The 26,565-nt window shown below is 51.6% G+C and overlaps 2 protein-coding genes across 3 annotated transcripts in view; both read left to right on the top strand.

Annotated features, from left to right (window-relative positions):
- The first annotated feature begins 1,143 nt into the window (after window positions 1-1,143).
- On the top strand, window positions 1,144-8,206 carry NECAP1 (NECAP endocytosis associated 1). The gene is given in 9 exon segments (XM_073313814.2): window positions 1,144-1,300; window positions 1,303-1,426; window positions 3,700-3,800; window positions 3,940-4,044; window positions 4,396-4,477; window positions 4,946-5,054; window positions 5,160-5,346; window positions 5,968-6,073; window positions 6,413-8,206. Coding segments are annotated over 9 exon segments (1,020 nt in total). The 3' UTR covers window positions 6,462-8,206.
- An 817-nt stretch (window positions 8,207-9,023) lies between these two features.
- The window catches only part of LOC144929499 (uncharacterized), a 44,227-nt gene continuing 26,685 nt past the window's right edge, over window positions 9,024-26,565 (top strand). The window contains exons 1-2 of one of the 2 annotated variants that reach the window (XM_078849055.1): window positions 9,024-14,223; window positions 16,050-16,319. In XM_078849055.1, coding sequence (XP_078705181.1) covers window positions 10,643-12,013 — 1,371 coding nt within the window. In that variant the 5' untranslated portion in view covers window positions 9,024-10,642 and the 3' untranslated portion in view covers window positions 12,014-14,223; window positions 16,050-16,319. Of the gene's footprint in view, window positions 14,224-16,049; window positions 16,320-26,565 lie in introns of those variants that run through there. The other variant, XM_078849056.1, reaches the window with a different exon arrangement.

Here is a 26,565-nt window from a genome sequence, read left to right on the forward strand (position 1 = left end):
TTTCCTTATATGTGAGGGGCCAGTTGTGAAGAAGCAGAGGGTCTGCAGGGCATAATTGGCAGAGCTTCATGGAGAGTTCAAGACTGGAATAGCAGGGGAGCGGCAGAGCAGAATAGAGGGGCATTGGCATAGCCCTGACTGAGGGCAGAAGTGAGGAAGAGCAGGATTGTAGTATGAGGTGCAGCTGTTAGTCACATTGTATGGAAGTGTTGGAGTGTTTTTTGTAGCAGAGATTTGTGGGGCAGGAATGGTTTGGATTTGTTGGTCATTTTGGGGTGCATCATCTTCATCATAGTGACAGGTGGCAAGGAGGGGAAGTGGGCCATTTCTTCTCAAGTACTTTGTGATTGGTCAGTGTTGCCAAATCTTGCCATTTTTATCATGAGTCTTGCGGTACTGGGTGTTTTTCTTAAAGACTCAGCTCCGAGATTAATGTGATCACAGTAGAATTCCAGCTTTAATTTAAAACAACCGTTTCTAGCCCTTGCGGTTACAGAGAGAAGCTTGGAAACACGAAGCCAGTGCATGCTAACGGCGCAGAAACCAGCAGACAAAGAATCACTAAAGGATCATTTTTAAAAAGAAAGTCTCCCGATTTCTGGGGCCTGACTCGATTTTGGAAGGCTCGGGTCGGCAGTGGTGGTGCTGCACTCTTCTTGTCGGTATCTCCGTGGTTCAGCGGTGCTCATTGTAGCCCTACCCTGGGCACTGGGGCAAAGAGCGGCTGATGCCCTATGGGAGCCAAGTTGCCCATGCCACGTTAGGGCACTGGCAGCTCAGCTTCCCTCCTGAACCACCACAGCCCTGAAACACGCCCCCATGCTGCCCTGCACCCCTACTCTCTATCAACACACGCCACCTCAACACCTGCCCCCTCAAAATCTCCCAGGGCTCTTTAGCCCCTGGGCCAGCACGAGCCACCACCATCACCCTGAGGAAACCAAGATGGCCTTCTGTGGTTGCTTCACGCTGCCCGTTTCCACAATGCAGGCTGAAGACGAAAGACCAAGAAGGTGCCAGGATTAAGAATGGCGACCGCCATAGCTTCATCAGCCCGCTTCCACCATGGCCTCCCAGAGCAGCGACAAGGCTGCCAGGGTCCAAAATGGCGTCGGTCACCGCTTGACCAGACCGGCTTCCAATATGGCTGCCCTCCGCCCGTGTCAAGCTGCCAGGATCCAAAATGGCTCTCGCCACAACTTCAACGGGCCTGATTCCAACATGGCCACCATCTCCCACGGAGCAGCTTTTGCCCGTAACAAAAATGGCGGTCGGAAGCGCCCCCGGTTACTAGACACCCCCCCCCCAGCCGGGGTCTCAGATCCGAGATGGCGGCGGCCGAGGCGGAGTACGAGTCCATCCTGTGTGTGAAGCCCGATGTCAGCGTCTACCGCATCCCGCCGCGGGCCTCCAACCGGGGATACAGGTAGCGGGGCCGCATCCTGCCCTGCCACGCCCCGGGTGAGCGGGGCCGGCGTGTCCCGTCCTGCCCCCGCGGGCAGCATCACCCTCTTCCCCTGGCCCCACTTGCTGCCTGCCCCCCGCCCGCTGCCTCCATCGCGGGGGCAAGGCCCTGCCCCAGGGCCTGGCGTCGCGCTGCCGGGACCCCGGCCGCGGCCCCCGCTCGGCAGCCCCGCTCCGCCCGCCGGCGCCCAGCGGGACTGTCCCGCGGGTGTGTCGTCCGGGGAGCGCCGCTCTCCGAAAGCCGGGGCGGCGGGGAGGGGTCCCCGCGGGTGTCGGCGGCGGGCATGGAGGGGGGCACTCGGTCTGGGGTCGCTCAGCCCCCCACATCTGGGCTGCTCAGGCCCCTCTGCTCGCAGCGCCGGGGCAATTGAGCTCCCCTCCCCCACCCCGCCCCAGCGGGCTCTCCCCGGGGCAGGGCTGGGGCACACGAGGACGGGGAGGAGGGTCGCCTTTGAGAGGCGCTTGTGCTGCCCCTGTGTTTGCTGCCCTTGTTCTCCGGATAAAGGGAGCCTCCCTGTCTCCAGCAGTGCTAAAATTCACAGGCAAGCTAGTAGGGAGGGGGACCTCGCCAAGCTGTTTCTCCCTCTCCCTCAGATTGTTCAAATGGGGAATACAAACAAAGCCAACTACCTCTTTGCCATTTGTAGATGTTTATTTCCCCCCATCTGACTGGTTAGTTTCACTTCCTAATGCTTGTGTCCTAGGGGGTGTTGTGGTCGATTTTCTGACACTGCAAGGGAAGGAAAAATGACTATATAAAAATGGCATCTTACTCAACAGTTCTGCTCCCTGTCTGTGCTCTGAGTCATACAATACCTGCTCTCTTCAGTGTCAAATATGTTTTACCTCCTATTAGCCCTGCACATCCAGGACAGCTATGGAGGAGTGAGCTGGATTCTGTTCTGGTCCTTGCACAGTCACCTATTTGACTGGAGTCAGCATGACTTGTTCTGCATGAATAAGCAAAGGGTTGGAGGGCAGATGCTTCTATGTACTAATATCTGCCCTACCACTGACCCTCTCTGGCCTTGAGCAAGTCAACTGAGGCCTGACTTTGAGGTGCTGAGCATCTGCAACTTCATTGGCTTCAGCTGGAGTAGTGGTTGCTCAGCTCTTTTGAAAATCAGAACCAAAATCTGTCTCATGCTCTTCATTTTATGGGTGGAGAACATTCTTTTTTCCTTTGCAGAGGTTTGGGGATTAACTAGTTGATCTTATACAGATGGTTTTGATCATAAAAATAAAATATTTATTCCAATTCCAGGGCTAACTTCTGTCCTCAGTTACACCTGTGCTACTCTCTCAGACCCCAAGAGTGAATGGGCTTAACTAAAAGTTGAGCTTAGCCTACACAAAATCTTTCATAGTGATCTGTGAGCCAGAAGGAATTCATCTTGACTCTCAAATCCTGGGATGAGTGTACAGGGCCAGCAGTTAGCAAATCTTTCTTTTTGCCTATAGATGGACCATATGTCATCTGGAATTGCAGGACATGATTATCAAACTCTACAATGCTATCCTTACAAAGTCACTGTTGTGACTGCCTTACACCTTGAAGTGCAAGTGTCGATAGTAATTTTAATCTTAAGTGTCGCTGCAGATACTATTCCTGGTCATATAAATATATAATCTGATCTCTGAAATCCCTTAATTGGTTTGCTTAAGTAACATCGTGCAACAGAGAGTTCCATTGTTAATGATATGGTATGTGAAAGTGTGACTTTCTTTTTAATCCATTTTAAACACACACTGTTTAATTTCAGAGCGTCTCATTGTTTTCCTGGAACAGAATGGGGTAAATAGCAATAATAATGTGGTTTCCTTCTCTAGGCCATTAATCATTTTTACAGGCCTTCCCTGTTTCAACTCAGCAGCCTTGTACTCTGAACATCTCCTTGGACTGAACCCTTTCCCTTTCCCCCTGTCTGTACCTCTGATAACTTTGGATGTCTTTCTCTGGGTTATTTCTATTTCTGCCTGCACAGAGGAGTAAATACAGAAAGATGGGCCATCATAGTCTCCTGTGTGGAGCAAGTAACAGCTGAGAGACGTTTGAGAGTCTGAGACTTGTACTTAATTTCAGATGAGATGTGAAAAAAGGGAGCAGTGAGTGCTGCAAGTCAGAACTGAGATGCATCAGCTAAGCTGTGTGGGAAGTGGAGGACAGGAAGAGGCTGCAGGGCAGGCCTGAGGAGCTGTCAGAGAACATATCTTGCTGTTCATTTCCCCTCCTAGGGCATCTGACTGGAAACTGGACCAGCCGGACTGGACAGGGCGTCTCCGTGTCACATCAAAAGGCAAAATTGCATACATAAAGCTAGAGGATAAAGTTTCAGGTAAGGCAGGGTGAGGGTGTGAGGTTACTTTATGGCTGCCACCTCTGACTCACCCTAGGGGGGACACCCTAGTTAATAGCTCAGCATAGCAGTTTCCTTTGGGGTTCCTTTCCTTAACTCCCTGCCCTTTATCCCCCAGGGGAGCTCTTTGCTCAGGCTCCCATAGACCAGTTCCCTGGCCTTGCAGTGGAGACTGTGACAGATTCCAGCCGATACTTTGTCCTCCGAATTCAGGATGGGAATGGTGAGTAGAAAGGGAAGATGCTATGTGGTGCAGCAGGGAGCGTGCCATGGAAAGGCGAATACAAATGAGGTGGGTTCAGGCCAGGGCAAAGGAGATCTGGCCATAGCTTGTTGACTGAGTTACACGGATGCTAGCTGCTCTCTTGAGTGCTGGTGTGTGTTTGGAATGGGGAGGTGGCTGGGCAGTAAGTCCATGGATGGGACTGCTGTGGGGGATTGCAGTAGGCCGAGCAGGGCTGGTGGATTGGCAAGTGAGGATAGGTGACATCTGGGCGAGGAGTGGGTTGATACATTGGGCTGATAAGGAATCTGCATGGCTTCCCCTTCCCGGCTGACATCTGTTTCCAACCAGGGCGAAGCGCTTTCATTGGCATCGGCTTCTCAGATCGGGGTGACGCCTTTGACTTCAATGTCTCCCTGCAGGATCACTTCAAGTGAGTCCCTCTCCCCTAGGGCATTGTTCCTCTGCCGGTATGCAGCATGTGGTGGGTGCTCATCCATGGCACCATGGGGGCAGGATTCCTTTGGGCCCTGGTGCAGCCCAGCTGTTCAGTTTCAGCAGTGGCACTTGAGGACACTGTCCCCCAAGGTATGGGCTAAAAGTTAACCTGGGTCACAGAGTTGCTGTTGCCACTGACGTGGCAGTCTCCCAATTGGTGCCACTGTAGGGCAGGATGGGGTGGTTGGGATGTACTGTTGTGTTAAAGAGACTGACCTTCTGGGGACATGGAGGTTTGAACTCTCTGCTGCCCGTCTCTAGTGCTGATGCTGCAAGGCAGTATTTGGGATAAAGCCAGACAATGTGCTTCCCAGGGGAAAATCTCCCATGGTCCCTTTGAGGCCCTCATTTGTCAAGGGCTCTCAACTGCTTCTCCCTTTCTTCCTTCCTTCCTTGAATCCAGGTGGGTGAAGCAGGAGACTGAAATCTCCAAGGAATCTCAGGAAACTGACACACGCCCCAAGCTGGACCTAGGGTTCAAGGAAGGACAGACCATCAAACTAAACATTGGGGTAAGGATCTCCCCCGCCGAGCCAACTCTGAGCCAGGTGCCATCTCCAGGCTTACAGCTGTATTCCAATAGAGAATCCTCTTCAAAACCATGTGTGTCTTTACAGAACATGCCAACAAAGAAAGGAGGGGCACCCAAACCCCGTGCAGCTGGATTGGGGGGGCTGAACCTGCTCCCACCCCCTCCAGGTGGCAAAATCACTGCCCCTCCAATCCCTCCCCCGTCTTCAACAGCCATTTCCAACCAGGTGACGCCGCCACCAGTGCTGAAATCCAGGAACATGGGCAATGCTGGTAAGTGCTGAGCATGGGTGGGTGGGGTCACCAGCACACGGCAACTTATTCTAGTTAAAACGGGAATTATTTTGGGGAAGTTCTATGGCCTGTGTTAGATAGGAGGGTGGGCTAGATGGTCTGTGCTTGAAATCTATGAATCTCTCAAGCCCTGTCAGTTGCCTGTTTGGTCACTCATTGGAGTTCAGCCCTGATCAGTACTAATCTAAAGTAGTTCCTATCTGTTAAGTGGCTTGTGTGACATGAATTGGTGGGCCTTAGTCCTCTGTCTTTTTGGAGCTAGTGTTCATGGCACAAATGATGAGGCTGCTAGTTGTAATGGTGGAAAAGGATGGAATGGGTCATGAGGGTGGCGCATCGCTGAGGTGGTTGCAGCAAAACACAGCTGGAAACATGATGCAGACCCAGCGAAAATAGCCAAGAAGAGCTAATAATATAGTCCTAGAACCTTCACATCACTTCTGAAGGCAGGGTTCTCTCTACAGGTGATCAATGTATTTCAATAGCAATGACCTTGCAGGGAGGAAATATCCTGTAGGATGATGATATTTAAACACTGCAGGGCTGTGAATCCGTTCTTTCGACAACTTTGAATGTGTATGTATTTCTTCCTGCCCTTAGATATTCTGTTAGATTTGGATTCTCCTGCATCCATCCCTAAGGCACCAGCACTTGCTGCTATTCCAGCCACCACAGACCTCTGGGGAGACTTCAGCACTGCATCCAGGTAACTAGCAGGGTAGGAGACAGAAGACCGAGTATGTGAGAAGGAAGGGAGCACTGCCGGGCAGGACTGAGGGACATTGGCAGAGCTGTGTGGGGAGCCCAGGACTGGAACAGCAGGGGGGTTTCAGGGCAGGTCTATAGGGCATTGGCAGGGCTGTGAGGGGATTCGGGCTGCAGGGCAGGTCTGAGGGGCATTGGCTGGACTCTGTGGGGAGCCCAGGACTGGAATAGCAGGGGGGCTGCAGGGCAGGACTGAGGGGCATTGGCAGAACTGTATAGGTGGGGCAGCAATCCCAAGACTAGAACTGTCCCCTCTGACAGTCTTTTTTTGTCCTTTCAGCGCTGTTCCCAATCAGGCTCCTCAGCAGTCCAACTGGGTCCAGTTCTGAATGGCAAAGGCAGTGGAGTGGGAACAGAGGGATGACCAAGAGGCTCTAGGGGCATCAAGTGGGATGGGAGGGATCCAAACCTCTCAAGACTTCAATCAAAAATCCTGGACAATCTTTCCTTCTAAAGTTTCCACTTCAATTGAGACTGATTTTTGATCTCACAGTGAAACTGCCAAGCGCTGAGGGAACATCTCAAAATTCTACCATGTGATAGCCAGGGAGAGGAAGTGAGTTGTATCTCCTCTATCCACCTGGCTATTGAGAGGTGCATCCTGTTTCTTGTTTCTGAGCTGTCCATATAGGGAAATCAAGAATCCATAATGTGGGGCCCATGAGAAGGGTTTGAAGTTGTCTGATGCTTTTGTGTTCTTAACCTCTCCCTCTGGCAAGGGCCAGCTCCCTCCCACTGTTCAAAACCTTTCACAGGTATTCTACAGTAAAGACCCAAATCACTACAGCTTGGCTTGCAGGGCTGAGGGCTGTTAGGGTTTCATGCAGCCGTGTTTGGGGCACTAGTTTGTATTGATGGGTTAGCTACGGCCCTAACATAGGAGCAGGTAGGAGATTGGAGCAGTCTGCCTTCTCTTTCCTATGGAACAGGATCTTGTGCATTAAGGATTAATCATGGCATGTCTGTCCAGGCTGAGCCATAACCACCCTCTTGTGTTCTCTCCTTGGTCTGATATGCAGATCTTCCCTGTGATGGGTGTTCCCTGTGGCTTTGGGGGAGGAGACACAGGTCCATGTATAGACCAACCTGCCTCCGAGCCACAGACCTGGCACTTCATGATCATGATGTTCCCTTACTTGGTTTGTTCTTTTAGAAGCTGATCTTGGTGCTGCTTCCCTCCCTGCCTTCCCAAAGCACTCTCCTGTTTCCCTCCTCCCCTGCTGAGATCTCAATATGCCATTGAGCTGTCTTAACTGGAAGTGTGTAAAAATGCCTGTTTTTATAATTGAACAGCCATGCTAGTAATGTGGCTGGTTAGCAACTGGATTATCCCACCTCCATCAGCACTTCATCTTCCTGCCATCTCCCTAGCCTTAGCTGGGATATGTCCTGGTGAGACACCTGCATCTGGCAATGCTGTGCCGAAATCATTTGCATTACAACAGTTTCCCTGTGCCCATAGATAGCTGAAGCTGCACTGAGGGAGGGTGGGGAAGGGACAGATCCCATAGGGCATCCCCCCACGCACCCAGTCTGTTTGGGGAGGGATTGATTGCAGGTGGGAAGCTGGCTGGACCCTGACCCCCCGCCGGTAACTTTCCACTTGTGGGATTTATTTGCCATGATGATTTAATGTGCCCTGAACCTCCCTGTCCCTCAAGCCCTTCTTAAGGGCATACAAAGTCTCTGAGGCAGAGGGGTCTTGTACCTCATCCCTTGTTCTGTTGGGGAGGCTCTTAAAGCCCCTTGCTTTTCATTCTCCCCCACCCTGCTCCCAAGTAGCCATGCAAGTCCGCTTGCTAATCTGGGTGATTTTACAGGGAAGCCTGGCCTCCTACCCACTTCCACCATATGGGCTTCAGTGGAGTCCCTAGCAGAGCAGCCATTCTCCCCAACCCTCCTGTAGCTGGGATCCGCTTTCTAGAACAGTAGGCGTGGGCTTTGCAGGCAGGTGTCTTCTTGTTTGTGACACTCAACTAGGGGCAACACGTCTATCCTCAGATGTACTCTGGAAGCATTAAAACTTTGCTCACTTAGTTTCTGCCCTCCACCCCTAAAATCACAGGGCGAGAGTTCTAAAAATGGAGCAGCTAATTGGACACTTTTGTATTTCCAATTAGTCTCCAACCCCTTTTCTCTCTTCTCCGCTGTTGTGATTGTAGACTACCTCTCTGCAGGCTCGCTAGTACTGAGGGCATTGAGAGGTCAGTTTGCACTCGGAGCATCTCTCTAGGAAGCAAAAACTATTTTGAAGAGACTTGTGGGAGTGCCATGTCTCTGTAAAGCTGCTGCAGTTCCACTTGTGGAAGTGGGGACCAAACTGCTGGCTTGGATGGATGGATGTATTTTAAATAGCCACCTATTTCTGACCCCCAGCTGTATTTTCCCCTCTTGATACTTGCTCCTGAATCTCACTGTTGGTTTAGCTCCCTGTCTCTGAGGCTTCCCTTTCTCCTATGAATTTGTTACATGGATGGGTGTAAATCTTTAACCCCTTCCTCTCCTGGTGTCCTCTACACCAGGCCACGTGCCCTAGTGGTTGGCTCAAATCTTCCATATCAGTGGCAGGTCCAGTCATTTCAATTATATATCAGTTTCCAAAACTAAGGAAGTTCACAGCATCAATTAGCAACTAACCAGGAGCCTCTCCCTCTGTGTAATGTCTCTTAGCTAGTATTCTGGAGATAATATATTATGTATTTGCAAAGCTGAAGAAGCAAAAATTAAAGAAATATGTATATAAAGCATAAAATGTACTGGTGCAATAATGGTAATTAAAAACAAGAAAAAATTGGGAAAATGAACTCTGTCTTAAATTAAGTGAATTTTGTGCTGGGGCAGCAGCCCTGTTGACTGGAGTACTCTGGAGTACTGTGTCCAGTTTTGGGCCCCACACTACAAGAAGGATGTGGAGAAATTGGAGAGAGTCCAGCGAAGGGCAACAAAAATGATTAGGGGTCTAGAACACATGAGTTATGAGGAGAGGCTGAGGGAGCTGGGATTGTTTAGCCTGCAGAAGAGAAGAATGAGGGGAGATTTGATAGCTGCTTTCAACTACCTGAAAGGGGGTTCCAGAGAGGATGGCTCTAGACTGTTCTCAATGGTAGCAGATGACAGAACGAGGAGTAATGGTCTCAAGTTGCAGTGGGGGAGGTTTAGATTGGATATTAGGAAAAACTTTTTCACTAAGAGGGTGGTGAAACACTGGAATGCGTTACCTAGGGAGGTGGTAGAATCTCCTTCCTTAGAGGTTTTTAAGGTCAGGCTTGACAAAGCCCTGGCTGGGATGATTTAACTGGGAATTGGTCCTGCTTCGAGCAGGGGGTTGGACTAGATGACCTTCTGGGGTCCCTTCCAACCCTGATATTCTATGAAAAACTGCCATACTGGGTCACACTAACGGTTCATCAGGTCCAGCATCCTGTCTTTGACAATGGCCAGCATCAGGACTTTATGGGGAGTGTATAAAACAGGGCAGTTGAGTGATCCACCTCAGACCCTGCCCCCGCGGTCCCCACTTCCACACATACAGGGCTGTCAGAAGTTTGGGGTCATCCAAGCATGGGGTTGTGTGTCTCACCATTTTGGCTAATAACCGTTGACAGACCTATTTTCCATGAACTCATGAAGTTCTTTTTTGAATCTGATTATACCTTTGGTCATCACAATGTTCCCTGGCAATGAGTTTCACAGGTTACTTGTGCATTGTGTGTAAGAGTATTTGTTCTCGTTTGTATTAAACCCGTGACAGGAGTATATAGTCGTTGAAGTGCTTTGGAATGAAAGGTACTACGGGGAATATTTCTCGCTGAAACCCACTACCATTGTGCTCCTGCAGCAGTACCACCAAGTGAAGCAATAAACCCCAGCACGGAGCAGCCAAACTTCACGGTGCTCCCTGAGAGAAGCACAAAAGGACAGCAGCCTTGGTAGATGCAAGAGTTCTTCTGCACTCCTAGAATATATTCAGGGGTAATGGGCTGGCAAGGCTAGTAACATCTTGAAGTACAAAAATCTTGAAGTACAAATGAAAATGAACAGCTATGTTAATGCTCAGGTAACTGTTAGAGGGAGCTAGAAACTTTGCTTTCTAGTACACCAGTAACTTCAACCCAGATTAGTGTAGATAGGAACAGCTGGGAACAGTTTCCTGTGGTGGCTGATGTGAAAGGTATTTGATAGCTTTCAGTTACCAGGGGGAGACATGTCCCATACCACAACAACAGCAATCATCATTCCTGATACTCATTTTCAGTGTTAGTCATGGCAGAGAGGCTAAGGATTGGCCCTGGAGGCTAAGCACCCCCACACATGCGGGGGAGTGACTTTCTCTTAGTGTGAAGCATGGTAGCAGAAGTGGTTGGTAATGTCCTACCTGTTCTGTGGATGTGAGTAAATGGAGGATTATGTACAGCAGCTCCTTTCACCAGAATCATCTGCATGGAAATAACAATTCAGGGAGGTACTAGAAAGGGGGAGAAAGAAGAGGGTTGGACAGAGCAGTGTGGGAATGTGTAAGGAGGAGGGAAGGGAAGAGGAAGGAAGATCCTATTGTTTGGTAGCTTTGATCTTGGTTTTGCCCACGAGTGCGTCCCATCCACCGGTGTCAGCCGGGAAAGATGTGGTAGCACCGGAAGGTAGTGTCTCCCCTCCATGGGAGACCCTCCCCTCCGAGACCCTCGAGGAAGCCCTTTCTGTCCTGACACTGCCCGAAGCCCCCATGAACCCCGAAGCAATTGTCGTGGCAGGTGCCAGCGGGGAGAACCCCGGGGCGACGGAAAGTGTCCTCTCCTCCATGTTCGAGGAGATGGAGGCCCTAGATCTGACCCCGGTCGCCCAGGGGGAGGATGACCTTTTGCCAGCAAACCTCAATTTGGGCGACCTCGCTCCACCCCTCTTTTCCCCATGCTCCCTCCCCCTAACTGCTGCTTCTGCTCCCACCTCTGAGGAGCCCCTGGACTCTTCCATCGACCCGGCCGCTGATGGCACCCCGCTGATGACCACTGAGCCTGCTCAGGTGACAGCCGGCCCCACGCGACTGGGACACGAGCCGCCAGGGGCACCCCCCATTGGTGCGGAGCAATTGATTTCCTTCCCGGGCAGGGGCCCAACAGAAGATAATCCACGTCCTGATGCTGTAGCCGCTAAATCCACCATACAGCCCACACCCAGTATCACTGAGAGCTCCCTCCCCACCCCGTTAACCCTCGAGCCTGATCGGGAGGTGCCACCATCCAGCTGCTCGCCTCCTGAAACCCAGACCCTCATCTCTGCCCCTGCCCCTGCCCCTATCCAGTCTACCTCCTGCGATGTTATCGCCGCCCCCGGGGCTGTCTTCTTCCCTTTTCCAATCGATGACCCCCAGGGAGCGGCCTTTGCGTTCTCCCGCTCTGACCCATTAGGGGCTGCTATTTTCTCTCCACCCCCCCCTATCGCCCCAGGGCTTGAGGCAGGCCTAGAAGCTCCAGCCCATCAGGCACCCCGTTGGGGGTCCGCACCCTGCTTGCCCGTTTTAGTGGGCCATGGGGCTGCACCAAGGGCCCCGCCGGGGAACAACTGGGAAACCGTAACCCCACCCCCACCCCCCCCCCACGAGCTGCGAAGAGAGCTGCGGAAGTTTTTAGAGGATGTCCGTGGCTCCCGCAACAAGGTACAGCTTGCTCTCCAGCGGTGGGGGGATTTTTTTCAAATCCTCCGGGCCACAAGGGCCCTCATGGGGGAAGGTAAAGGGACGGGGAAGCAGGATTCCGCGGCCTACTGGCGGGTCCGCGTCTTCCGTGACCAATTACTCACCTACGGGATGGGTCAAGGACTGTTGCGTGGCCCAGTGGGGGATGCGAGCATCCCTGCCAGTGAGGATCCCCCCTGGCCCTCCCCATGACACCTCTCACCATCGCAACGTTGAACACCCGGGGTTGTAGGATGGCTCTCCGCAGGTCCCAGGTGCTCTCCTTCCTTCGGGAGGGAGGGTACTCTGTGATTTTCCTGCAGGAGACCCATATGGATCCGACCGCCGAAGATAGTTGGCGGCTGGAGTGGGGGGACAGGGTCTACTTTAGCCATTCCACGATTCGGCAGGCTGGAGTGGCAACCCTGTTCTCCCCCGATCTATGGCCCGAGGTGCTAAGGGTTGCCTGCTGCATCTCCGGGTCCGTATAGAGGGGCTCGTGGTTAACCTCGTTAACGTCTATGCCCTGACATCAGGCCCGGAGCGGCTGCAATTCTATCAGCAGGCGTCCGCCTTCCTCGGCACCTTAGATTCTCACGAGTGCCTGGTCCTGGGAGGGGATTTTAATACCACCCTCGAGGAGCGAGACCACTCGGGGACCGAGCAGTGCCCAGCCGCCGCGGACACCCTCCGGGAGATAGTTGAACATCACTCCCTAGTGGACATCTGGCACGACCACCACCCGGATGACACTTCCACATTCACCTTTGTCCGGGTGGAAGCCCACCTGTCGAGCCACTCCCGGTTGGACCGCATTTATCTATCACGCTTCCATCTCTCATGAGCTCACTCCTCCAGCATTCGGCTGGCCCCATTTTCTGACCATCATCTAGCCACCGTGATAGCCTCCCTCTGTGCGGAGAGGCCAGGGCCAGCCTATTGGGATTTTAACAAAAGCCTATTGGAGGATGAGGGCTTCGTGACGTCCTTCCGGGAATTCTGGCTGGCCTGGCGAGGGCAGCGGCATGCCTTTCCCTTGGTGCGGCGATGGTGGGACCTGGGGAAGGTGCGCGCCCGGCTTTTCTGCCACGACTACATCAGGGGCACCAGCCGACGCAGAAATGTGGCAATAGAGCAGTTGGACCGGGAGGTCTTAGAGTTGGAGAGGTGTCTGGCCGCCAGCCCCGAAGAGCCGCTCCTCTGCGGAGCATGCCGGGAGAAGCGGGAGGAGCTCCGGGCCCTCAAGGACCATCGGGTCCGGGGCGCCTTTGTTTGATCCCGCATCCGCCTCCTTCGGGAGATGGATCGCGGCTCCCGCTTCTTCTATGTCCTGGAGAAAACGAGGGGGGGCCAAGAAACACATCACCTGCCTCCTGGCAGAAGACGGCACCCCCCTCACGGAACCGGCAGAGATGTGCGGGAGCGCCCGAGCCTTCTACGCAAGTCTTTTCTCCCTGGATCCGACCAACCCTAGCGCTTGCAGAGTGCTTTGGGAGGAGCTCCCTATGGTCAGCACGAGCGACCGAGACCGGCTAGAGTTGTCTCTTGCTCTGGCCAAGTTCTGGGAAGCCCTCCATCATATGCCCACCGATAAGTCTCCAGGCATGGACGGGCTGACCATGGAGTTCTACTGCGTGTTTTGGGACGTCCTCAGCCCAGACCTAGTCACTGCCTGGGCCTAGTCTCTGCAGAGCGGGGTCCTCCCTCTCTCGTGCAGGCGAGCTGTGCTCGCCTTATTGCCGAAGAAGGGGGACCTCCGCGATTTACAAAATTGGCGTCCCGTCTCGCTCCTCAGCAAGGACTACAAAATCATAGCAAAAGCAATCTCGCTGCGGCTAGGGTCTGTGCTGGCGGACGTGATCCACCCAGACCAGACCTACACCGTCCCGGACCGCAGTATCTTTGATAACCTATTTCTGGTTCAGGACCTTTTGGAACTCGGGCGTAGAGACAGTCTGTCGTTCGCCCTCCTGTCCCTAGATCAGGAGAAGGCGTTCGATAGGGTGGACCACAGGTACCTCCTGAGCACTCTGCAGGCGTTTGGCTTCGGACCCCAGTTTGTGGGTTTTCTCCGGGTGCTGTACGCTTCCGCAGAGTGTCTGGTTAAGCTCAACTGTACCCTGACCGAACTGGTCAGCTTCGGGCAAGGAATACGGCAGGGGTGCCCCCTCTCGGGCTAGCTGTACGCTCTGGCGATCGAGCCTTTCCTCTGTCTCCTCTGCAGGAGGTTAACAGGGTTGGTGCTGCGGGAGCCGGAGCTGCGGCTGGTCCTGTCGGCATACGCTGATGACGTGCTCCTCGTGATCCAGGACCCCGGCGACTTGGCGCGGGTGGAGGCTTGCCAGGCCATCTATTCGGCAGCCTCCTCCGCCCGAGTCAACTGGGTCAAGAGCTCTGGCTTGGCAGTGGGGGACTGGCGGCAGGTAAGCTCCCTCCCCCCCGTGCTTCAGACCATCCGGTGGAGTGCTGGTCCACTGCTCTATCTCGGCGTTTACCTTTCCGCCACGCACCCTTCCCCGCCGGAGAACTGGCAAAATTTAGAGGGCGGGGTGATAGAGTGGATCCGGAAATGGACGGGACTACTCCGATGCCTCTCCCTCCAAGCTGGTGCTTAATCAACTAGTCCTGTCCATGCTCTGGTACCGGCTCAACACCCTGGTCCCGGCCCCGGGTTTCCTGACCCACCTCCGGAGATTGATTCTAGAGTTCTTTTGGTCAGGAACGCACTGGGCCCCTGTAGGGGTTCTTCATACCCCTGAAGGAAGGAGGGCAGGGCCTGAAGTGTCTGTACGCTCAGGTCCGCGTTTTCCGCCTCCAGGCCCTGCAGAGGCTCCTTTATAGTGCAGGTAGTTCGACATGGAGCATATTGGCGCACGCCTTCCTGCGCCACTTCCAAGGGCTCCGATACGACCGGCAGCTCTTTTATCTCTGCCCGAGAGGTTTTCCGCGAGACCTCTCCGGGCTGCCGGTCTTCTACCAGGACCTCTTCCGGACCTGGAAACTGTTTCTAACGACCAGGTCCGTGGCGGCCACCGTGGGAGCAGATCTCCTCACCGAGCCCCTGCTACGCAATCCCCAACTCCGTGTGCAGATGGCGGAGTCCCGTTCGGTGCGCCAGAGGTTGGTCCTGGCGGAAGTCACGAGGGTCGTAGACCTCCTGGACTACGACCGGAGAGACTGGCTGGATCCCCTGACGCTCGCTTGGCGCATGGGGCTCTCCAGCCCTCGTACCCCCCGGCGCGTACTTCAGGAGGTGAAGGCCGCCTTGACCCCTGCTGCTCGGGCTTATGTCAACCGAGCCTTGCGCGAGGGCGCACCCCGCCCATCCTCTACCCCAGGCCCGCCAGACCTTTCCATTGGGCCCCTACCCTGCCGATCCCAACAAACCCCTCACGCTTTCACTGCAAGCCGGCTGCATGAACTGCAGCCGGTCAGTTTTCAAATCGCACCATGGAATTATTTATACACACTCACGCTTCACACCCTTCACGCCCACACCCTGGTGTCCCGCCCCGATACAAAGTGGCAGGACCTCCTGCCACCCTTGGAGGGTGAGCAACCTCGGTGGGCCAGCCTGTATTCCACCTTGGTCCCGAGGCCCGTCGGGGACATCAGTTGGTGGCTCCTTCACGGAGCTGTGAGCACGGGCATGTTTCTGTCACGGTTTACCCCCATCCTGGATACTTGCCCTTTTTGTAATGTGAGGGAAACCCTGGCGCACGTATATTTAGAGTGTGCCAGATTGCAGCCCCTTTTCCGGCTCCTCACAAATATTCTATTGCGCTTTTGGCTTCATTTCTCCCCTCACCTTTTTATTTATGCACTCCCCATCCGTGGCCTCACAAAGTTGTGGGATCTCCTAGTTAACCTCCTCCTGGCCCTGGCTAAAATGGCCATCTATAAAACCAGAGAGGGGGGTTGGCCAATGGAGATTCCTGTGACTGTGGGGCCGTTTTCCGATCCTCAATCCGTTCACGTATCCGGGCGGAGTTCCTCTGGGCGGCGTCCACCAACTCCCTTGATGCTTTTGAGGAGCGGTGGGCGCTGTCTGAGGTTCTCTGCTCGGTGTCCCCGTCCAGGTCCCTTTGTCTGACCCTTTGATTGGGGGAGAGAGTAAGGGAACCCAGCCCCAGCCATTGCTGCTGCTGACACCACAACCTTAGAGGGGTCCTTTCATACGGGGGTGCATGTGTTCCCCGCCCCCCGATTGTGCACCCCACAGCCTGCCCCTCTTGTTGGGTGCTTTCAGAGGAGGGAATTGTGGGTGACACTTGGGCGTGGCGCCAAGTAACTCGAGGGGGTGGAAGACCACAAGAGTCGATGAAGCCCCTTGCTCTGGGCCACCAGGTAACTCGGAAGGGTAGAAGACCATGAGAGTCGAGGAAGCCCCCCGCTCTGGGCCCAAGCAAGCTTGCACACTTCCCTCCCCTGAAGTTAATGAGAAAACAATTGTGATTGGTTGCTGTGTTATACATTGCATATGCTGCTGTTTTTACTTTATAAGTGTGTTATGCAAATAAAAACATCTTTTGCTTCAAAAAAAAAAAAAATTGCTCTCCTGTAGCCATCTGGCCTGACCCTGTCACAGTACTTAACAGGTACAAAAAACGGTGCCTAGGCGCCTAACCTGCATAGTTCCCACTGATTTGTCAGTGATACTTGGGCTCCTTAGTACCTGTTTATAGTCAAGTTGCACTGCCTTAGCTATAGCGGTGTAGTTAAAGAGCTACAAACACCCACAGTTGGAGCAATAGAAAGGTGTTTATATCCATAGGGCTAATTCCCATGTTGGAAAGGGCATAAGTGATACTACTGTGCTACCACTAGAGAGGTTGTATCACTTTAACTAGATTTGGTATAAAGAAAAGGAGGACTTGTGGCACCTTAGAGACTAACAAATTTATTTGAGCATAAGCTTTCGTGAGCTACAGCTCCCTTCGGATTGGTATAGTTAATGCAGTATAACTCTTGGCTGCAGACAAGCCCTTAGGTACTTAAGTATCCTTGAAAGCTAATGCGGTTAAGGCTAAACTAAACTATTGAGGTTACAAAATTGCACCCTGAACTGAAATAGTTATACTGGTGTAAAATGTGGGTGCTTACCAGGCCTCAGTCATGTCTGGAAATGGAACTTGGGTGTTTCTGAAAACCATAGAATCACCAAACCATAGGGTTAGAAGGGGCTGCAAGGGTCACCTAGTCTAACCCCTTGCCAAGAGGCTAGAGGTTGACAGGCACCCGCCCACGAGAGACATTCTGTAGACAAAAGGGGAAATAAAGCCAGCGAGAGAAATTTAACAAGCAATATAATCTACAGAGAAACAGTTTCTACCAGTGTCTCTGCTGATTGTACCTTTCTGCTAGGAACTAACCGGCGGAGTGGAAGGGGACAGCCTGCTGTTACTTAAAAAAAAAAAAATGAGTGTGTCAATTGGAGGCCTAGTCTAATACAAATAAGCCTATGTGCTGCAGGGAATGGTGTGAGTGACTCACAAGGGGCACTTTACCCTCTGAGTCAGCACTGCCCCAGATGCCCAAGATCAATGTCAAGAAGGGCTGGGCTGCAGGGCGCGGTGGGGATGACTCAGGAGAAGATGCTCTTCTGGCTGTGTCAGCACCGACCCCTAACGCCTAGGGTTGGTGCCAGGAAGTGCTGTTCTGCTCTCTGTGCCAGTACTGAGCCCAATGTTCAAGCATGGCAGGAGGGGGGCTGGGCTGTAGTGAGGGGTGTGCGTTTCCCTTTGGGTCAATACTAACCTCAGGGCCCCAGTGTGGTGTGGGGGGCGCTGTGGTTTGGAGGTGACATATTCTGGATGAAATCTAAAACTGGGGAGCTGACCACTTGTCATGAAAAGTCCCACAGCGTGTTTAATAAAAGGTGGGGTGTTAACCTTGGCTGCATGGGAAATTCCAGCTAAGGTAACTGCATTTAGTTTACCTCAGTCCCCCCTTTCAGTTTTAACTGGAAATGGCTTTCTTCTTCACTTCCTGTCCCGAACTGTTGTGTAGCACCACTGTGAGCTGTAGCACATGGAGGCAGCTACATTAGTCTAAGAAAATCGGCAACTGGGGATAGTGACACGTGCTCTGTCCAGAGCACAGGGGGAAAAATGCAGGAGGCTTCAGAAGGGAAACAGTGAATGTGCATACAGCCTTTTCAGCTATACAGCTGGGGCAGAAGATAAGGGTCAGTGCAGAACATTTATAATCCTTGTGATTAATCTTGGAAACAGTGAATCATTTAATACCAGTGCCAAGTAAACGCACATAAAGCCTCTGAGATTTTAAAGTTCTTGCAGTGCCATCTGGTGGGTAAATATAACAGGTGCAGTTTTCCTACAAATTATTTATCCCTTGATATTGCTGACCCAGATCCTCAAAGGTATTTAAGGTGCCTAAAAAGCAATGGGAGTTAGGTGCTTAATTACCTTTAATTAAGGATCTGGGCCGCTGTGCCTGTATTCAGCCTGGTAGCAACAGAGAATGCCCTGAAGACACGGGAACACTTACTAGTGCAGCTTGAACTCCTATAAGCCCATAAAGAGGAGGAGTGGCTGTGTGGTCAGAACACAGGACTGGGAATCCAGAGATCTGGCTTCCATTTCTACAACTACCATTAACTTGCTTGGTTTAGTCACTTCCCCTCTTTCCCTTTTCCAACCTATAAAATGGGGTAATGATACTTATTTCCCTCACAGGGGGAAGATTGAGTCTAAATGAATTAACTTTTGTAAAGCATTGTAAAATCCTTGGATGGGAAGTGCTGATGAGATGCCAAGGATTATTGCAATAGCAGGACATTGTTTAATTTGGGCTTCCCTGAACTGCACCCTCCCAAATCACTTCCACAAATGTCACATTTTTCCTCTATGGATCCAAACTTCGCAGCCTGACCCTGTCACTGTAACTGACTGAAAGGTCTGAGCCAGGGTATGGATTTGGCCCAAAGAAGGAGGGGTGGTGGGGTGGGCAACCATGATGGTTGGAACGGACCTTTGGCAAGGTTTGAGAGTTTCTGGCACATTTTGGCTCGGCCTTTAGACAGAGAGGTGAGCTGTGACATTTGGACCGAAGGCAAACAATGGCTGACCAATGCACCCCATAGTGCAGACAATTGACTTTGGGATATAACTTAATTATGATTGGGAAGGTTAATGAAATATAGCCTGCTTCTGTGGAAAATAGTTCCTAGTAAACAGATGAGATAAATGGACAGGGCTGCGGTTTACAACCTCCCTTCCCCTACTAATTTGAAGTTTTCCTTGGACTATTTGGACCTCTTCTCCTTCCTCCCCTCCCTTTCTTTCCTCAAGCCCAGCTGCCTTTCTGCAGTTCTTTGTGCCTTTGTCTATCTTGTGGATTTTAAGGACCCTGTCCCCACAGATGGTCACGGTATTTGAGCTCCACCATGCAAAGAACAAGTTTGAACCTCCTGCACTCTTAGCTCCACCTTGTACACCTGGCAGGTTGGTTTCTGTGCAACTTATGTCACAAAGCCTAGTGGGCTACAAGGCTAGTCTATACTACAAAGGCTCTACAGATACTGCTATATTGGTATAGTTGTACTGGCAGAGCCCCTAGCAGTAATGTAGTGTATATCCACAAAAGGAGTTATTTTGCCAATAGAGTTAAACCACCTCTCCAAACAACATAAGCCGTACTGGCAAATGGACTCCTCTGCAGGTATAAGTTGTGTCTACATGCGGGTGGGGGAGTTGCTGGTGTAGCTATGTGGGTTGGAGGGGTGTGTGGCTTTATCGCAACCTTGACTGACATAGCTATGCTGACAAAACTTTGTAGTGTATACCTGGACTCAGAGTGCCTAGGTGTGAATCCAAGCTCCTTCTCAAACCTCACTGTAGTTTCCAGTGTTTGCCAATTCTGTTAGTCTCCCAGCTTTGGCTGTTACTGGTGGGTGCAAAACTTACTGAGGAGCAGCCCTTCTGGTGTGGTGTATTGAAAATTATGATTTATCACTTTAAATTCACTGGGGTTTTCCTGGTCCGGCGTCCAAGCTAGGGGACTCTGCAGGGAAGCAAGTGATCATCAGAGTCAAACTGCAGCCAGTCAACCTAGAATAAGGTGGATTGAGTTTTAGCTAGCTGTTTTAGGGAGCAGCCTGCTTTGTCTCTTTCTGGTTTGGGTTCTTGTGTGTTATCGTTCTGAATCCTAAGAAATGAAGTAGTGTTACTGTTAAGGGCTTTCCCTTCGACCTCCCCTGGTTCTTGTCACGCAGACAGAAAAGCAGAAGTCCAAAGTGCAGATAATGCAATGTTTATTGGGGTTAATCAAGTAAGCATATCCATAGCAGGTTTCCTCTTTCCCTTCCTTAGCAGGCATAATTAGCTTTGAATGTCCTTGATCCCACCCCTTACAATTTATGGCCATCTTCTGTTTTGGAGAGTCGTGAATCTGGGGGCTTCTGTATCCCATTGAAGGGGTAAGGAGTGAAGTTGTGCTTCGGTCAGGGACAGGCATTTCTTCCGCCTTAGTGTTTCTTAGTGTTCCCCCCATCCCCCTTGCCCCTCTCGACTTGTTGCTTGACCTTATCTCGGGAGAGAAGCTTAGGCAGGACTGTCTTTCAAGTGTTCACTCGTATATTAAAGTCCCACTCTACCCAGAAGCAGTTTAGCTCTATCTCTTATCTCTTTTCACCTGATCTGCTTGTGGGCACATGTAACACCCAGTGTCTTTCTTCTGTGTTCACACATATTAGTAAGGATATAAAAGTATCAAAAATCAAACCCAAAATTCTATCTCAGGCCAACAAACAGGCCTATAGACTAACAGTTACTTTGAAACCTTCTGACAAGGGTGTGTTTTAATCTAACTTCTCTGTGAATGCCAGGAACATAACACCCAGGAGTGCACCATGGATACTGTTGATCAGGGCAGAGGATCAAGAATATAGTTCTGGGTGGCTGTGGTAAGGACAGTGAGCACTGGGTCTAATTCCAAGCTGGCTGCAGTGAGACATCTGCCCCTGAGGAGTCTGGGTCATGACTCACTGAAACCAGCCTAGAATAAAAGGCCTTTCCTCTCCCTCCCACTGGGTTGGGGTGTGGGAGGAGGTGAGGGCTCTGGCTGGTGGTGCAGGCTCTGGGGTGGAACTGGTGATGAGGGATTTGGGGTGCAGGACGGTGCTCCCGGCTGTGGGGTGGAGCCAAGGGGTTCGGAGTATGGGAGGGGGCTCTGGGCTGAGGCAGGGGGTTGGGTTGTTAGAGGGAGTACAGGCTCTGGGCTGGAGGTGCAGATTCTGGGGTGGGGCCAGAAATGAGGGGTTCAGGGTGCCAGAGGGGTCTCTGGGCTGGGGCAGGGGGTTGGGCTGTGGGAGGAGCTGAGGGCTGCAGCTGGGGGTGCAGAATCAGGTGGGGCTGGGGATAAGGGGTTTGGGGTGTAGGAGGGTACTCCAGGCTGGGATCAAGGGGTTCAGAGGGTGGGAGGGGGATCAGGGCTGGGGCACGGGGTTGGGGCATGGGAAGTGGTCAGAGGTGCAGGCTTGGGGCGGCACTTATCTCAAGCAGCTCCTGGAAGCAGAGGCATGTTCCCACTCCAGCTGCTGTATGGTGGCACGGCCAGGCAGCTCTGCGCACTGCCCCATCCGCAGGTGCCCCCCTCCCACAGGTCCCATTGGCCACGGTTCCTGGCCAACAGGAGCTACAGAGCTGGCACTTGGGGCGGGGCAGTGTGCGGAGCCCCCGGCTGCTCCTATGTGTAGCAGCCGGAGTGGGGACATGCCACTACTTCTAGGAGCTGCGCAGAGCCACGGCAGGCAGGGAGCCTACCTTAGCCCCGCTGTGTAGCTGACCGTACTTTTAACAGCCCTGTCAGCAGTGCTGACCGGAGCTTCCAGGGTCCCTTTTCGAGAAGGCATTCCAGTCAAAAACCAGACACCTGGCAACCCTAACTGTGTGAGACACAGCCTTCCCCTTCATTCCTGTTTGTCCACCTAGCTAGTCTCCCCCCACCCTCATACACAGCAGGAAAACCAGGCCCAGAACATGACTATATTGACCCCAGGCCACAAGTGAACATTCTTTAGGGAATTCCTTCACCCCCCTGACCCATTTCCCACAGGTGTCAAGGGAGCCTTCCCCCAAGCTAGAGTGAACCTGCTAGTCACCCATAACAAGACCGCAAGTGACCAGACTGTCCCAGGCTACCAAAGGCCTTCTTTGCACCTTAACCCACTCCTTTAGGCCACAGGGAACCTGACTCCTCCCTTACATCTGTGGGGCCCACTTCCTACCTGTTCACCCCAGGAGTCAGGGGAGGCATGGTGAGGGGATGGGATCACCCAGCAGCTCTCTATTGTTGTGTGCATGATGACCATGATGGCTACACGCTACAGATGTGCTCCTGCCTGGAGTAGACAGGAGGTGGTGGATCTCTTGGATCTGGGGAGAGACACGGATGTGTAGGAACAGCTCTGAACCAGCCACAGAAATGTGGACATCTACGAGCAAACTGCTCAGGGGATGCAGGAGAAGGAGAATGACGGGGACCATCGGCCATGCTGCATGAAAGCCAAGGAGCTGCAGCAGGAGTACCAGAAGGCCAGGGAGGCCAACAATCGATCTAGTGTTGAACCACAGGCCTGCTGTGTTTACAAAGAGCTGCATGCCATCCTCGGTGGAGACCACCCAAGAGAACCCTGGATACTTCCAAGGAGCCCGAGTCTGCCATTCCCTAGGGTACAGGGAGGAGTGGTAGATACGCTGGAGGGGAGGGATAGGATACAGAAGGACCTAGACAAATTGGAGGATTGGGCCAAAAGAAATCTGATGAGGTTCAATAAGGATAAGTGCAGGGTCCTGCACTTAGGATGGAAGAATCCAATGCACCGCTACAGACTAGGGACCGAATGGCTAGGCAGCAGTTCTGCGGAAAAGGACCTAGGGGTGACAGTGGACGAGAAGCTGGATATGAGTCAGCAGTGTGCCCTTGTTGCCAAGAAGGCCAATGGCATTTTGGGATGTATAAGTAGGGGCATAGCGAGCAGATCGAGGGATGTGATCGTTCCCCTCTATTTGACATTGGTGAGGCCTCATCTGGAGTAGTGTGTCCAGTTTTGGGCCCCACACTACAAGAAGGATGTGGAGAAATTGGAGAGAGTCCAGCGAAGGGCAACAAAAATGATTAGGGGTCTAGAACACATGAGTTATGAGGAGAGGCTGAGGGAGCTGGGATTGTTTAGCCTGCAGAAGAGAAGAATGAGGGGAGATTTGATAGCTGCTTTCAACTACCTGAAAGGGGGTTCCAAAGAGGATGGCTCTAGATTGTTCTCAGTGGTGAAGAGGACAGGACAAGGAGTAATGGTCTCAAGTTGCAGTGGGGGAGGTTCAGATTGGATATTAGGAAAAACTTTTTCACTAAGAGGGTGGTGAAACACTGGAATGCGTTACCTAGGGAGGTGGTAGAATCTCCTTCCTTAGAGGTTTTTAAGGTCAGGCTTGACAAAGCCCTGGCTGGGATGATTTAACTGGGAATTGGTCCTGCTTGGGACCTGCTTCGAGCAGGGGGTTGGACTAGATGACCTTCTGGGGTCCCTTCCAACCCTGATATTCTATGATTCTATGATTCTACAGTCTGGACTGTTGGACAGATGTATCCCCCTCAGTTCTCCGGCCTGGGGTGCCTTTTACACTGCTTTACTGTGAGAGCAACCACTCATGGCCAGCTCACACACAACCTCCAGCATGTAAATCACTCCCAGTTATACTGTATGGATGCAATAGCCAGCCATTCATGAATTACACTGCAGAGCAACACCAGCAAACTCCCAGTCCCAGACTTTCCCCCATAAATGTGCATCTTGTACTGCCCAGCTCTCTCCTGGAGAATACACACTCACATAAATTTACTAATTTTTATTAGTAAAAAATTATATGCACATCTCTTGTTATCCCAAATGAAGTTTCCCAAACACTTCAATCCCAACACACTGGTATAGATAAAACAAAAGTATTAACTGCAGAAAGATAGATCTTAAGTGATTACAAGTAATGAGTCATACAAAGTTAGCATTGATTACAAGAAAATAAAAGGTAAAACACAGATAATCCCTAATTTAACAAGATAAGTGAATTCAAAGCAAAGGTCTCTCTCTGTAAGTTCCAACAGTCTTACTGGCTTAATCCTTCAGTCAGGATCTCTCCCTAGTTCCATACTGCTTCCTTTCTTCTTCAAGTGTTGATGCCGTTGGGAGAGAGAAAGGGAGAGATGATTTGAGGCATCTGCCCTCTCCTCTTATAGCCCTTTCTCTTGTGCTAGAATCATCTCAAGTTGAGGTCCAGGAGACAGAAAGTCTGTGTGGACAAGAACCCCAAGCTGATTCTTTGTTCCAGATGTAGAGTTTTGCTCACAGCCTCTCTCCTGCTGAAGAGCAGCCACTTAATCAGCTGATGGTCCACTTGATCCCGTTGACACCAGGCTGAGGTGTTGGCTAGCCTTTTGTCTCTGGGGAACTGGTTTGTGACTGCCCTCTGTAACATGTTACCAAAACATGTTCCAACATCACACAGTAGAATCTCAGAATTGTACATATAACGGTGCCACACATATTTTACCAGGATAATGATGATCAGCAAATCACAAATTTTCAAATGATACCTCATAAGAATTTGTACCAATTCTATGAGGGGGTGAACATAGGGGTACAGATTGTCACACTGAGTCACAGGCCCCTGCCGTGAACAACGAGGAGGAGGTGCACGAGGAAGAAGAGGTGTCATGACAGTAGAGCCTGAGGCAGGGGAAGGAATCTCTGGTAAGTATGCAGTTTGTTTTGAGATTACAGGGATGGAACCCCCAAAGTAGCAGGACACATGAGTTGATTTACTCTTTTTTATTTGTGCTAGAAGAGGGAGTGGAACAACCGAGAGAGGTAGAGTTGCTATCTGCTTTTCATTCCCCTCTAGAGTTAGGCAGGGTGGACTGCGCAAAGCAGTATGTTTATGTGCACCAGGATGTCCTGTGAATCTTCCTTAGAGATCTCGATGAAACTTTCATGGAGGTACTCTGCAATCCTTTGCCAAAGGGTTCTGGGGCGGGCTTCTTTATTTCTTCCACCATGGTAGGACATTTTCCCATGCCACTGAGCAATTACTTCCGCAGTACCTCGCAGTACCTCGCAGTACACAGGCTAGTAGCATACAGGCCTGAGCATCACCAGGACACCAACAGTAGCTGTGCTTTCTCTGCCTCTGTTACCTTCAGAAGTGAGTCGTCAGCTAAAATCACCACTGTCTGTGGAAAATGGTGCCACTATTCAATTCCATTGTCCTATACAACTAGACTCATGCCAGCTAGCTATTCCCCACTCATTTCCCCACCCCCCTCCCCAGTGACCATACTCACCATGGTTGGTGCTGTGACTGGGCCATGCTCCATCAGTCCCTACCAGAAATGAGAATGTTGTTCTTACAACTTCGGAGGATCAAGGGAAGTGGGGTTCAGTGTCTTAAATTTTGCTTTCTGTCATGAATACACTGACAATGGTACCCCTGCATGTTGTGTCTTCAGCTGCTGGTATTGTGGCCTTCAGGGTGTCCCCCTCAACATCCGCAGAATGCCTGAGCCAGACAAGGAGAGGAAAGAAGAGGTCTTGGAAGGACATGCTCTAGGAGATCCTGCAAGCCAGTGCTGCCTCAGAGAATGGGCACAAGGCCTGGAGGATGACCCTTGCAGACAGCATGGAGAAGGACAGAGTGGAGAGGAGAAAGGCACAGGAAAAGGAGAAGCACATGCAACAGGAGAAGCTTCTCAGACAGAAAACAGACATGCTGCAGATTCTGGTAGATCTGCAGGCTCAACAATCCCATGCTTCCCTCCCTCTGCAGCCCATGGAGAACTCAATAGTGGGACCTCCATATACCCCCCTTAGCATATTCCATGTGGCATCAGGGGTTGCTGCACTGCCCCTACCATGCCACCTGGGGGACAGGACTAACATTCACAGCTTCACAGGCGCGGACCTATGAAAGCCACAGTTGGCGGACGCGAACTTGAAAAGGAAATGAGTGTTCTTTCCCTTTCACAAGTTTTGCTGGCACAAGCGGTAGTGTAGACATAGTCCTAGCGCTGTCTCAACCAGGAGCTAAGTCACCATAGCTGCGTCGCTCGGGGGGTGGGGTGGCTTTTTCAAACCCTTGAGAGACATGGCTAGACCAATGGTTTCAGCATATAGGGGTTTCGTAGCCTTGGGGGTTTCTTTCCTTTTCCGTTTCAATGTCTTGCCATTAACTTTAATAGTCCACCACCGCGTCTTCCGGGGACAAAGGGGTATTTGGATTTGGTTTCCTGTAAACCCTGCCTAATCATTTCACTCCCTGTTGTGAGTTGTTGCTGTCGTTGCCACACAGTTACAATTACAATTTTATAGGCATACATTCATAACCATAACCTGTCTACATATCTCTGCATGACCATCAAATTCAGAATATTACAAACATTCATAAAAGGCCTTGCCTGACAGATGTTTATACACAATAACATCATATGCAGCCTGTTGATTCTGTTGCTTATTTTTTGCAGTTCAGACCTCCTGTTCTCCCCTTGGGGTGTCTGGATCCTTATTGTCACAACTTCCTTCACCTTGTGAGTTTGATGCTGGAGTTTTGGCCACTGGCCATGGTGGAAGCTTCACCTCTGTACCCTCTTTTCTGGACAGGGCATCAGCTACCTTGTTCTCCAACCCCTCAATATGTTTAACAGCCATATACTCCTGCAAAGCTATGCTCCACTCCAGCATAGCAATCTGGAGT

The sequence above is a fragment of the Lepidochelys kempii genome, chromosome 1 (assembly GCF_965140285.1).
Source record: "Lepidochelys kempii isolate rLepKem1 chromosome 1, rLepKem1.hap1, whole genome shotgun sequence".
Taxonomy (NCBI): domain Eukaryota; kingdom Metazoa; phylum Chordata; order Testudines; family Cheloniidae; genus Lepidochelys; species Lepidochelys kempii.